At 37.3% G+C, this 12,692-nt stretch overlaps 1 protein-coding gene across 9 annotated transcripts in view; it reads left to right on the top strand.

The window, feature by feature from the left end:
- The window catches only part of TASP1 (taspase 1), a 371,502-nt gene that overhangs the window by 203,558 nt on the left and 155,252 nt on the right, over nucleotides 1–12,692 (top strand). For all 9 annotated transcript variants that reach the window (XR_009497636.1, XM_059897552.1, XM_059897550.1 and 6 more), the window contains one exon: nucleotides 6,657–6,730. Coding sequence is in view for 8 of the 9 variants with exons in the window: in XM_059897552.1 (XP_059753535.1) it covers nucleotides 6,657–6,730 (74 nt within the window). In the remaining variant the exon portion in view is untranslated. Of the gene's footprint in view, nucleotides 1–6,656; nucleotides 6,731–12,692 lie in introns of those variants that run through there.

Below are 12,692 nucleotides of genomic sequence, written 5' to 3'. Positions count from 1 at the left end.
AGTCACCAGCCACTACCAAAGGAGCGTGGTCATTACCGAGAGGCCAGGGCTTCCCTAAATGGAAATCAGCTTGAGCTTGACCACACCAAACACTATTTCAGACAGCACATTCACAGGCTCAGACGTGCCACTCCAGGCCATTCATAAACCCTGCACGTTGCTTGAGTTCGTGGTCCCCTACATGTAATAATTACACAAGGAAAAATTCTGGTACTATGATATAGCATCTGCCCAGTTTGTATTATTATTAGAATCATTTTTTAAATACTGTTCCATAAAATTCAATTTTTTAGTGTAGGAGACAATTTTAGATTGAAAATTAAGAAATAAATTATAGACTTCTAGATATCACTGATGGTAAGAAATGCTACTTTTGTACTGAGTAGGGTTTAACATTTTAGTTTTTCTTCTATGTAATTGTATTTGAGCAAACTTTGTACTACTCTTGACTAGGTTTTAATTATAAATTGACTTAATTAAACAATTTTGAGAGATCTTTGTGAGAGAAGCTTTACCCTTGAGACAAATAAATGTTTTCTTATTTTTAAAAACTTTTGATGGTTTTGGCATTTTTTATTTCAAATGGAAATAAGTATTTGCTTTGTTTTGTTTTGATTGCTCTTTGAACATAGCAGGTTTCGTTCTATATATATGTGGCCAGTATAAATTTAAGTAGGGGTTTATTCATGCCCCTTCATAAGATTTGTTCGTGTTTTAGGTAGTCACAAAACATGAAACAATTTGAAAGCATCCAGTCAGTTTCACATCATAATAAAGCATTCTCATGAAGGGCAATTAAAAATATATGGTAACATGTCATTACGTCAAATTTCAGTGTATTTCAGAATGTCATAATCTAAACAGGGAAGAAATTAATTCTTCATAGATAAATTAGATTAACAAGGTAATTGAGATTCCTAGGTGTATTTAAAAAAAAATAGGACATAACTGAAAACAGGGCAAAATTCAAAAGTTTCAGAAGGGGTGTATGATGAAAAGTAGGTTGCCCCCATCTCAACTTCCTTAATCACAAGTTCCCTCTCTAGCGGTAACTGCTGTTGCTGCTTCCCAAGACTTTCTTCCAGAGACATCTCATGTATTTACAAACATTGTCATCCATGGTGCCCTTTTATTTTCTTTCACAAAAATGGCAGCACTATCTTTATATGTCTTTCTCCACCTTTCCTTTTCTTTTAGATAAACTATATATTTTGCAGATTAGTGTTTTTTCCAACTGTAGCATGTCACATTAATGAGGTCTAATTTAGTGAGTCATGAGCAGAATTTTTTAATTGTAGTGCGTAGAATATAAAGAACCCATGTACTAAGTGACAGTGTGTGGGGCTTTTTTGGTTTTGTTTTGGTTTTACTGTGGTTCATGGCAAAAAGTTTGAAAAAACACTTAGTGTGGATGGTTCCATATCATCCATGTAGAACTTTCTCTTTGTTCTTAATTACTTGAATAGTATTCCATTGTGTAGGGTACCATTGTTCTTCATATATGCTCCCACCAAAAGGCAACCATGCTATTTCCAGTTTCTTCCTAATTAGAACTACTTCAGTGAATCTCTGTGTAAAGATGTTATTTTGTACATGTAAAGGCATATCTGTAGACTAAATACCTAAAAGTAGAACTGCTAGGTCAAAGGGTATGTCATTTTGAGAAAAAGAGTCTATCCTCATTATTTGCAGATTCGTATTTGTGAATTTTCTTACTTTCTGAAATTTACTTGTAATTGAAAGATCAATACTCCCGGCACTTTCCCAAGTCATTTGTGGGCATGGACAGAGTGGGGAAAAATTTGAGCTGGAAAAGTAGCAAAACTTACGGATTCATGAGATGACAACCGATAAAAAGAGCATAAGGGACAGCATTATTGTGAGGCTGAAAGCCAAAGAAATTCATGGGCAGGTCATCCAGGGTCAGGAAAATGTTAAGCTCTTCTTGGCTAGTGTATTATTATAAAGAAATACTGCATAAAATTAATTAGTTATAAAAACATATATTAAATAAGATGTTTTTAAACAGAAACACACATAAAATAAGTTTACTTATCGATTGAAAATGCTGTGACCAGAGACTTGCAGGAACCTAACCCTGTATTTTCCTTGGGAGCGGTGGTTCAGTATTTGCTAATTCAGTGTTTATGGTGAATTTATAGAACATAACTACTGCAAATTATAAGAATGTATTTCCATATGGTCATACTCACACCGTTATTATATGAGAGTGCTCCTTCCTCGACCCCCAGGTAACATAATGCTGTTTTAACCTTTTGGTGTCTGATAACCTGAATGTTGAATCTCTTGTAGTTTTAATTTTCATTTCTTTTAGTAGGGGAAATGTAGAACATATTTTCACGTTTTAGAGTGATTCATATTCCCTTTTGTTCATATCCTTTTTGCTTTCTCTTTGGGTATTTGTCTTTTCCTTATTGGTTTGTAGCAGATCTTTATATACTAAGAAAATTAGTCCTTTTTCTATAATATGAATTGCAAATATTTCCCCCAGCTTGTCACTCATCTCTTGACTTTTTTCCCATTTGGCAAAAGGTAATACTGTAAACATTTTTAATTTAGTCAAATGTATTATCTTGTTATAGTTTTAAAAGCTTACTTTAAGAGATATTTAAGAGTTGTGTTTGTGTTCGATGCTGTATGATTCTAAATCCTTTTCAAGCTGATTAGATTTCAGAGTGAGAAAGCAATGGAGAATCACAGGTTTTAGAATCTAGAAGTCCAGTCTGAGTCCTAGGTTCTGCACTTGCTCAGATGGCCTCAGCCATGTTACCTCCCTTCTCTGAGCCCCAGGTTCCCCATCTAGGCTTTGCCGAGGTCCACTATGAAAGGCAGTGCCTGGCGGTTGATAGATTCTCAATGTTAGTTCCTCTCCTGCCTCCCTGAAGTCCTCCACCAAGAAATAATTTGTTAAATTATTCATTAATAATTTATTAAATTATTGAGTTGACATACACTAAAAGAAATAAAATAAGATTTCTTTTCAAAAGCATTTTATAATTTAAATTTTAGATAATCCTGCTGAGTTTCTGAAGTCTGAGCCTGAATGAGTGACTGATTTGAATTGTTGGTATTAAAAATAATGTGTCACATGAAAAGCTGCTCGACATCACTAATTATTAGAGAAATGCAAATCAAAACTACAATGAGGTATCACCTCACACCAGTTAGAATGGGCATCATCAGAAAATCTACAAACAACAAATGCTGGAGAGGGTGTGGAGAAAAGGGAACCCTCTTGTACTGTTGGTGGGAATGTAAATTGATACAGCCACTATGGAGAACAGTATGGAGGTTCCTTAAAAAACTAAAAATAGAAATACCATATGACCCAGCAATCCCACTACTGGGCATATACCCAGAGAAAACCATAATTCAAAAAGACACATGCACCCCAATGTTCATTTCAGCACTATTTACAATAGCCAGGTCACGGAATCAACCTAAATGTCCATCGATAGACGAATGGATAAAGAAGATGTGGTACATATATACAATGGAATATTACTCAGCCATAAAAAGGAACGAAATTGGGTCATTTGTAGAGACGTGGATGGATCTAGAGACTGTCGTACAGAGTGAAGTAAGTCAGAAAGAGAAAAACAAATATCATATATTAATGCATATATGTGGAACCTAGAAAAATGATACAGATGAACTGGTTTGCAGGGCAGAAATAGAGACACATGTAGAGAACAAACGTATGGACACCAAGGGGGGAAAGTGGCCGGGGTAGTGGTGGTGGTGTGATGAATTGGGAGATTGGGGTTGACATGTATACACTAATATGTATAAAATGGATAACTAATAAGAACCTGCTGTATAAAAAATAAATTTCAAAAATTCAAAAAAAAATAATGTGTCAGTACAATGCACCTCCTTTGTTTGTTTGTTTGTAAAAAGAGTGAATGAAGACTGAATTTCTAGACATTGAGTTACTTTCTTTAAGAACTCCTAAATTCTGTATCTAGAAACTTTATTGAAAACCTTTCAATAAAAAAATATTTAATGTGGTCAATCAGCACACCCAATTTATCCTGTTTTGTAAGTCTAAAGTTTTCATGTGTTACATTTCCTTAAAGCAGGCTCTATTTTTAGAGAGAATAATGCAGTTTGAAATTGTCAAAATTGTGTCTTAAAAAAATAATGTGCAGTGTTTTTATCCTTCCCTTTCATGATTAGATTGACTATATATTTCCGTGTATTTTTCTTGGCTAATTCATGAGCAGTTACCACCTTAATATTTGGGGAATAAGGAGAGGTCACAATGTTAGAAATGCCTGAACTTTGTATTTAAATACAATGGCATTGTCACTACTCGAGAAATTCAGTAAGGCTTGAGTGCCTTTGCTCTATTAGGCAATTCAGAATATCCCAGACCTTGCTCTGGACTTCAAGGTTTTTGAAGTTCAAAGCAGATGTGTTAGGAAGAAAAAACATCTGGCAAAGAGAACTTGCTTCATTGCGTGACGCTGTTTTCCTGCACTCATCAGCGGAGCGTCTGTGGAGCAGGTTGGCAGGTTTGAGAATTAATTAATGATGAGGGAATGAGCCACTCTATGAGGAACTCAGTGTCGCCCCTTCTGCTTCTTCCTTCCCCATGTGTCTGGCAAAGCCTTCAGAGTCTAGGACCGCTGAGCCACAGTTGTGTCTCAACTCACACACTTGTCTTCAGGCTTAATTAACTCGGAGATGTAAACAGATGGATGGCCCGGGACCCAGAGGATTGGTGTTGAGCAAGGCAGTTTTATTACTGGGGACTATTGAAATTTTTGTGAAGTGCATCAAAACTTTAAAAATGCCTTTAAAAAAACTTAGAATTTTGAAAGTAAGTACTTGAAGGTGACAAAGCTTTGTGTGTATCTCAGTATTTTTCTTTCTGTAACTTTTAATTTAGATGTAATTTCAAACTTACAGAGAAGTTTCGAGAACAGTACAAGGGACACCCGTGATTTCTTTACCCAGATTCACTTATTTTCATTTCCTCCGTTTGTTTTTCCATCTCCACTTCCTCCTTCCTTCCCTCTTCCCTTTACACACACACACACACACACACACACACACACACACTTAAACATGTACATTTTTTTTTCTGAATGACTTGAGAGCAAGGTGGAGAGATCCGGTGTCTTTACTCCTGATACTTCAGTGCTTATTTCTTAAGAACAAGGTTGTTGTTCTAAATAATCACAGTATAGTTGTCAAAATCACAGAATTTAATATTGATGCCACACTGTTACCTAATCCATAGTCGATTTTCAAACTCCATTAGTTGTGTCCCTTCAAGCACCCCTTGTCCCCATCCAGGCTCCATCCCAGGAGGACACATTGCCTTTAGTTGTCATGTTGCCTTTGTCTTCTTTATTTATTTTTTTGGCCACACCACGCAGCTTGTGGGGTCTTAGTTCCCCGACCAGGGATTGAACCCACGGCCTTGGCAGTGGAACCACTGGACTGCCAGGGAAGTCCCTGGGATGCCTTTAAATGGGAACAGTTTCTCAACTCTCTTTGTATTTTTTGACTTTGACATTTTTTGAAGAGTTCAAGCCAGTTATTTAGTAGTGTTCCTATATCAGATTTGTGTGGTGTTTCCTCATGCAATTCTGGTTCTGCATTTTTGGCAAGAACACCACAGAAGTGGCAGTGAGTCTCAGGAGGCACGTTGTATTGATTTGTTCCTTAATTGATGATGTTAGCTTCCATCATTGGATTAAAGTGGAGTCCATGGGTTTCTCCACAGTGAACTTATACTTTGCCCCTTTATACTTCATAAGAATTTTGTGGAGAGATCACACTGAGATTATGTAAATAGCCTGTTCCTCTTCAGATTCTCCTAGTTTTAGGAAGTGTGATGGCTTTCTAACTCTGTTGTTTCTTCTGTATTTATTAGTTGGCATTCTGCTACAAGGAATTGCTTTCTCTTCTCCCCCATTTTATTTATTCCTTTATGTGTCTGCATTAGTATGGGCTCATTGGTTTTAATTTTGTTCAGTGGTGGTAATTCTTTACTGTTATTATTTATTTTGATACTTAGATTGACTCAGATATGGCCAGTGTAAGTCTGTGCAGGCTGACCCTGGGTCCTTTTGATAAGTCCTCCTCATTCTTTGAGCACTTCCTTATTTTCTGGCACAAAAAGATGTTCCAGATTCATTTAATATTTTCTCTGCCCCAGCCTTGGAATAAACATTTCTCCAAGGAATCCTGGTTCCTTTTCATGGAGAATGGTATTTGAAAACCTAGACCCTGGGGTGTGTGTGTGTGTGTGTCTGTGTGTGTTTTAAAGGAAACTACATTATAGAATATTATATTTACTAAATCATTGTGTACTGTATGTATGAGTGTGTGTGCATGCATGTGTGTTGTTTAATGTTACAAGTTTCAAACAGAAGAGCATTTATTTTACATGTAATAATCATAAGTTTTGACAAGTAAGAAATACATTTTTCATTTCACAGTAAACGGTATTACACGGTTCTGAGTACTAAATCATCCTGACATTTATGAAGGAGCTAATGGAAAGTAGGGAGCCCAAGTGTGTTAAATATAAAGCTATCTTTAACTGTTGTATTAAGAAGCAGAGATTTATTTTCCATCTGTGATCTGAATGTGCCTATTTGTGTTCTCTTCCATGGCAGTGGAATTTCTGTGGAGCCACACAACGGAGAGCATGTGTGTTGGATATATGTCAGCCCAGGATGGGAAGGCCAAGGTAAGCGGGAAAACGGGGGCATAATTGGAAAACCTTGCAGCCACCGTGTGAACCTCTAACTGGCCAAGTGGACACAATGGAATTTTTTCAGCCTCTCTTGGCGGTAGCTCTGTGGTCTTTATGAGAATCTGATAAAGAACAGTTAACGGTTCCAAAGAAAACTAGCAGATCTTTCTTGCTTTTGATGATGGAGCAGGAGAGAGTAGGACAAACCTTTTATTTTTTTTTAATCTTGTTCTTCTTCATCCACTGTGAATAATTGGAAAAGAAGAAACTGGGGATTGGGAAGAGCAAATGGGTGTGCCACTCATGGCTGGCAGGGCTGGGTGATTTTGCAAGGAGGATGGGAATAGCTAAAGGAGACCGAGGCAAAGTTAGCTGAGCACTTGGACCACACCCTGCGTGTGTGAGGGCAGAGATGCCCAGCGTCCTTGCAAGGACTACCTGGCTCGTGCTCTGGTGTGGTCTGACACGGCATCCTCATGGCAGAGTCAAAGGTCTGTGCCCCGTGTGCCACACACCCTGGGCCCTCATCCCCCAGTGAGTCACAACATTCACAGAGAATGTCCACGCAGCGCCCCTTGAGTCGCTTGGCTTCCCTGCACTCAAGAGGGATGAGCCTGGGAGTCAGAAACATAATTTGTGGATTTATTTTATACTGGCCTCATGTTCTTCTTGTTCATAAAATTTTTAGGAACAGCTGTGGCATATGATGTTTACTTGGCATTAAAGTACCTCAATTACAAAGCTGTAAAGCCTCTCTTTCAAAGGGCATGATTTATTTTACACATTTGGAAATGCAAGTAAGGAAACTTCTGATGTAAACTGTCTGATAGAGATGGGATCATTAACAAATTAAGGCTACAAGTAAGAAAGAGTAACTTCTTGCTTATTGGTCATATAACACCCATCCAGGCTGGCCTCTGAATATTACCCAGCAAGCCAGTAGCATCACAGGGCTTTGTGAGGACAGCGTATGAGAGCTTTGTTCCATAGTACATAGAGAAGAGAATTATAATGGCTCCTTTTTTAATGGAATTAAAAAAGGTGATTTAGAGCAACAGCCAGCTCTACCCACCACCAGGCCCTCCCATCAGGAAACTTCCACAATCCTCTTAGATAGCCTCATCCACCAGAGGGCAGACAGCAGAAGCAAGAACTACAATCTTGCAGCCTGTGGAACAAAAACCACATTCACAGAAACATAGACAAGATGAAAAGGCAGAGAGCTATGTACCAGATGAAGGAACAAGGTAAAACCCCAGAAAAACAACTAAATGAAGTGGAGATAGGCAACCTTCCAGAAAAAGAATGCAGAATAATGATAGTGAAGATGATCCAGGATCTCGGAAAAAGAATGGAGGCAAAGATCGAGAAGATTCAAGAAGTGTTTAACAAAGATCTAGAAGAATTAAAGAACAAACAGAGATGAACAATACAGTAGCTGAAATGAAAAATACACTAGAAGGAGTCAATAGCAGAATAACTGAGGCAGAAGAACAGATAAGTGACCTGGAAGACAGAATGGTGGAATTCACTGCTGCGGAACAGAATAAAGAAAAAAGAATGAAAAGAAATGAAGACAGCCTAAGAGATCTCTGGGACAACATTAAACGCAACAACATTCACATTATAGGGGTCCCAGAAGGAGAAGAGAGAGAGAAAGGACCCAAGAAAATAAGAGATTATAGTCAAAAACTTCCCTAACATGGGAAAGGAAATAGCCACCCAAGTCCAGGAAGTGCAGAGAGTCCCATACAGGATAAACCCAAGGAGAAACACTCCAAGACACATAGTAATCAAATTGGCAAAAATTAAAGACAAAGAAAAATTATTGAAAGCATCAAGGGAAAAACGACAAATAACATACAAGGGAACTCCCGTAAGGTTAACAGCTGATTTCTCAGCAGAAATTCTACAAGCCAGAAGGGAGTGGCATGGTATACCTAAAGTGATGAAAGGGAAGAAGCTACAACCAAGATTACTCTACCCAGCAAGGATCTCATTCAGATTCGATGGAGAAATCAAAAGCTTTACAGACAAGCAAAAGCTAAGAGAATTCAGCACCACCAAACCAGCTCTCCAACAAATGCTAAAGGAACTTCTCTAAGTGGGAAACACAAGAGAAGAAAAGGACCTACAAAAACAAACCCAGAACAATTAAGAAAATGGTCAAAGGAACATACATATCGATAATTACCTTAAGTGTAAATGGATTAAATGCTCCAACCGAAAGACACAGGCTTGCTGAATAGATACAAAAACAAGACCCATATATATGCTGTCTGCAAGAGACCCACTTCAAACCTAGGGATACATACAGACTGAAAGTGAGGGGATGGAAAAAGATATTCCATGCAAATGGAAATCAAAAGAAAGCTGGAGCAGCAATACTCATATCAGATAGAATAGACTTTAAAATAAAGAATGTTACAAGAGACAGGGAAGGGCACTACATAATGATCAAGGGATCAATCCAAGAAGAAGATATAACAACTATAAATATATATGCACCCAGCATAGGAGCACCTCAATACATAAGGCAACTGCTAACAGCTATAAAAGAGGAAATCAACAGTAACACAATAATAGTGTGGGACTTTAACACCTCACTTACAGCAATGGACACATCATCCAAACAAAATTCATAAAGAAACACAAGCTTTAAATGACACAATAGACCAGATAGATTTAATTGATACTTATAGGACATTCCATCCAAAAACAGCAGATTACACTTTCTTCTCAAGTGCGCACGGAACATTCTCCAGGATAGATCACATCTTGGGTCACAAATCAAGCCTCCGTGAATTTAAGAAAATTGAAATCATATCAAGCATCTTTTCTGACCACAACGCTATGAGATTAGAAATGAATTACAGGGAAGAAAACGTAAAAAAGACAAACACATGGAGGCTAAACAATACGTTACTAAATAATCAAGAGATCACTGAAGAAATCAAAGGGGAAATGAAAAATTACCTAGAGACAAATGACAATGAAAACACGACGATCCAAAACCTATGGGATGCAGCAAAAGCAGCTCTAAGAGGGAAGTTTATAGCTATACAAGCCTACGTCAAGAAGCAAGAAACATCTCAAATAAACAATCTAACCTTACACCTAAAGGAACTAGAGAAAGAAGAACAAACAAAACCCAAAGTTAGCAGAAGGAAAGAAATCATAATGATCAGAGCAGAAATAAATGAAATGAAACAAAGAAACCAATAGCAAAGATCAATAAAACTAAAAGCTAGTTCTTTGTGAAGATACACAAAATTGATAAACCATTAGCCAGGCTCATCAAGAAAAAGAGGGAGAGGACTCAAATCAATAAAATTAGAAATGAAAATGGAGAAGTTACAACAGACACCGCAGAAATACAAAGCATCCTAGACTACTACAAGCAACTCTATGCCAATAAAATGGACAACCTGGAAGAAATGGACAAATTCTTAGAAAGGTATAACCTTTCAAGACTGAACCAGGAAGAAATAGAAAATATGAACAGACCAATCACAAGTAATGAAATTGGAACTGTGATTGAAAATCTTGCAACAAACAAAAGTCCAGGACCAGATGGCTTCACAGGTGAATTCTATCAAACATTTAGAGAAGAGCTAACACCCATCCTTCTCAAAGTCTTCCAAAAAATTGCAGAGGAAGGCACACTCCCAAAGTCATTCTGTGAGGCCACCATCACCCTGATACCAAAACCAGACAAAGATACTACAAAAAAAGAAAATTACAGACCAATATCACTGATGAATATAGATGGAAAGATCGTCAACAAAATACTAGCAAACAGAATCCAACAACACATTAAAAGGATCATACACCATGATCAAGCTGGATTTACCCCAGGGATCCAAGGATTCTTCAATATATGCAAATCAATCAATGTGATACACCATAGTAACAAACTGAAGAATAAAAATCCTATGATCATCTCAATAGATGCAGAAAAAGCTTTTGACAAAATTCATCACCCATTTTTGATAAAAACTGTCCAGAAAGTGGGCATAGAGGGAACCTGCCTCAACATAATAAAGGCCATATATGACAAACCCACAGCAAACATCATTCTCAATGTTGAAAAACTGAAACCATTTCTTCTAAGATCAGGAACAAGACAAGGATGTTCACTCTCACCACTATTATTCAACATAATTTTGGAAGTCCTAGCCATGGCAATCAGAGAAGAAAAAGAAATAAAGGAATACAAAGAAATTAAGGATGACATAAACAGATGGAGAGATATACCATGTTCTTGGATAGGAAGAATCAATATTGTGAAAATGACTATACTACCCAAAGCAATCTACAGATTCAATGCAATCCCTATCAAATTACCAATGGCATTTTTTACAGAACTAGAACAAAAAAATCTTAAAATTTGTATGGAGACACAAAAGACCCCAAATAGCCAAAGCAGTCTTGAGGGAAAAACACGGAGCTGGAGGAATCAGACTCCCTGACTTCAGACTATACTACAAAGCTCCAGTAATCAAGACAATATGGTACTGGCACTAAAAGAGAAATATAGATCAATGGAACAAGATAGAAAGCCCAGAGATAAACGCACACACCTATGGTCAACTAATCTATGACAAAGGAGGCAAGGATATACTATGGAGAAAAGGCAGTCTCTTCAATAAGTGGTGCTGGGAAAACTGGACAGCTACATATAAAAGAATGAAATTAGAATACTCCCTAACACCATACACAAAAATAAACTCAAAATGGCTTAGAGACCTAAATGTAAGACCAGACACTCTAAAACTCTTAGAGGAAAACGTAGGAAGAACACTCTGTGACATAAATCACAGTTACTTATTTTTTGATCCACCTCGTAGAGTAATGGAAATAAAAACAAAAATAAACAAATGGGACCTAATGAAACTTCAAAGCTTTTGCACAGCAAAGGAAACCATAAACAAGATGAAAAGACAACCCTCAGAATGGGAGAAAATATTTGCAAACAAATCAATGGACGAAGGATTAATCTCCAAAGTATATAAACAGCTCATGCTGCAGCTCTATATTAAAAAAACAAACAACCCAATTCAAAAATGGGCAGAAGACCTAAATAGACATTTCTCCAAAGAAGACATCAGATGGCCAAGAAGCACATGAAAAGCTGCTCAACATCACTAATCATTAGAGAAATGCAAATCAAAACTACAGTGAGGTATCACCTCACACCAGTTAGAATGGGCATCATCAGAAAATCTACAAACAACAAATGCTGGAGAGGTTGTGGAGAAAAGGGAACCCTCTTGCACTGTTGGTGGGAATGTAAATTGATACAGCTACTATGGAGAACAGTATGGAGGTTCCTTAAGGAACTAAAAATAGAATTACCATATGACCCAGCAGTCCCACTACTGGGCATATACCCAGAGAAAACCATAATTCAAAAAGACACATGCACCCCAATGTTCAGTGCAGCACTATTTACAATAGCCAGGTCATGGAAGCAACCTAAATGCCCATCGACAGATGAATGGCTAAAGAAGATGTGGTACATATATACAATGGACTATTACTCCGCCATAAAAAGGAACGAAATTGGGTCATTTGTAGAGATGTGGATGGATCTGGAGACTGTCATATAGAGTGAAGTAAGTCAGAAAGAAAAAAACAAATATCGTATATTAATGCATATATGTGGAACCTAGAAAAATGGTACAGATGAACTGGTTTGCAGGGCAGAAATTGAGACACCAAAGTAGAGAACAAACGTATGGACAGCAAGGGGGGAAAGCGATGGGGGTTGAGGGTGGTGGTGTGATGAATTGGGAGATTGGGATTGACATGTATACACTGATGTGTATAAAATTGATGACTATTAACCTGCTGTATAAAAAAATAAATTTAAATAAAAAAATAAAAAGGTGATTTATGGGTTTAGAGCAACACTACCTAAAAGAATTTTCTGTGTTGATGGAAATAATTTATA

Source organism: Balaenoptera ricei, chromosome 15, assembly GCF_028023285.1.
Source record: "Balaenoptera ricei isolate mBalRic1 chromosome 15, mBalRic1.hap2, whole genome shotgun sequence".
Classification (NCBI taxonomy): domain Eukaryota; kingdom Metazoa; phylum Chordata; class Mammalia; order Artiodactyla; family Balaenopteridae; genus Balaenoptera; species Balaenoptera ricei.
This window is presented reverse-complemented; position numbering and strand designations above follow the sequence as displayed.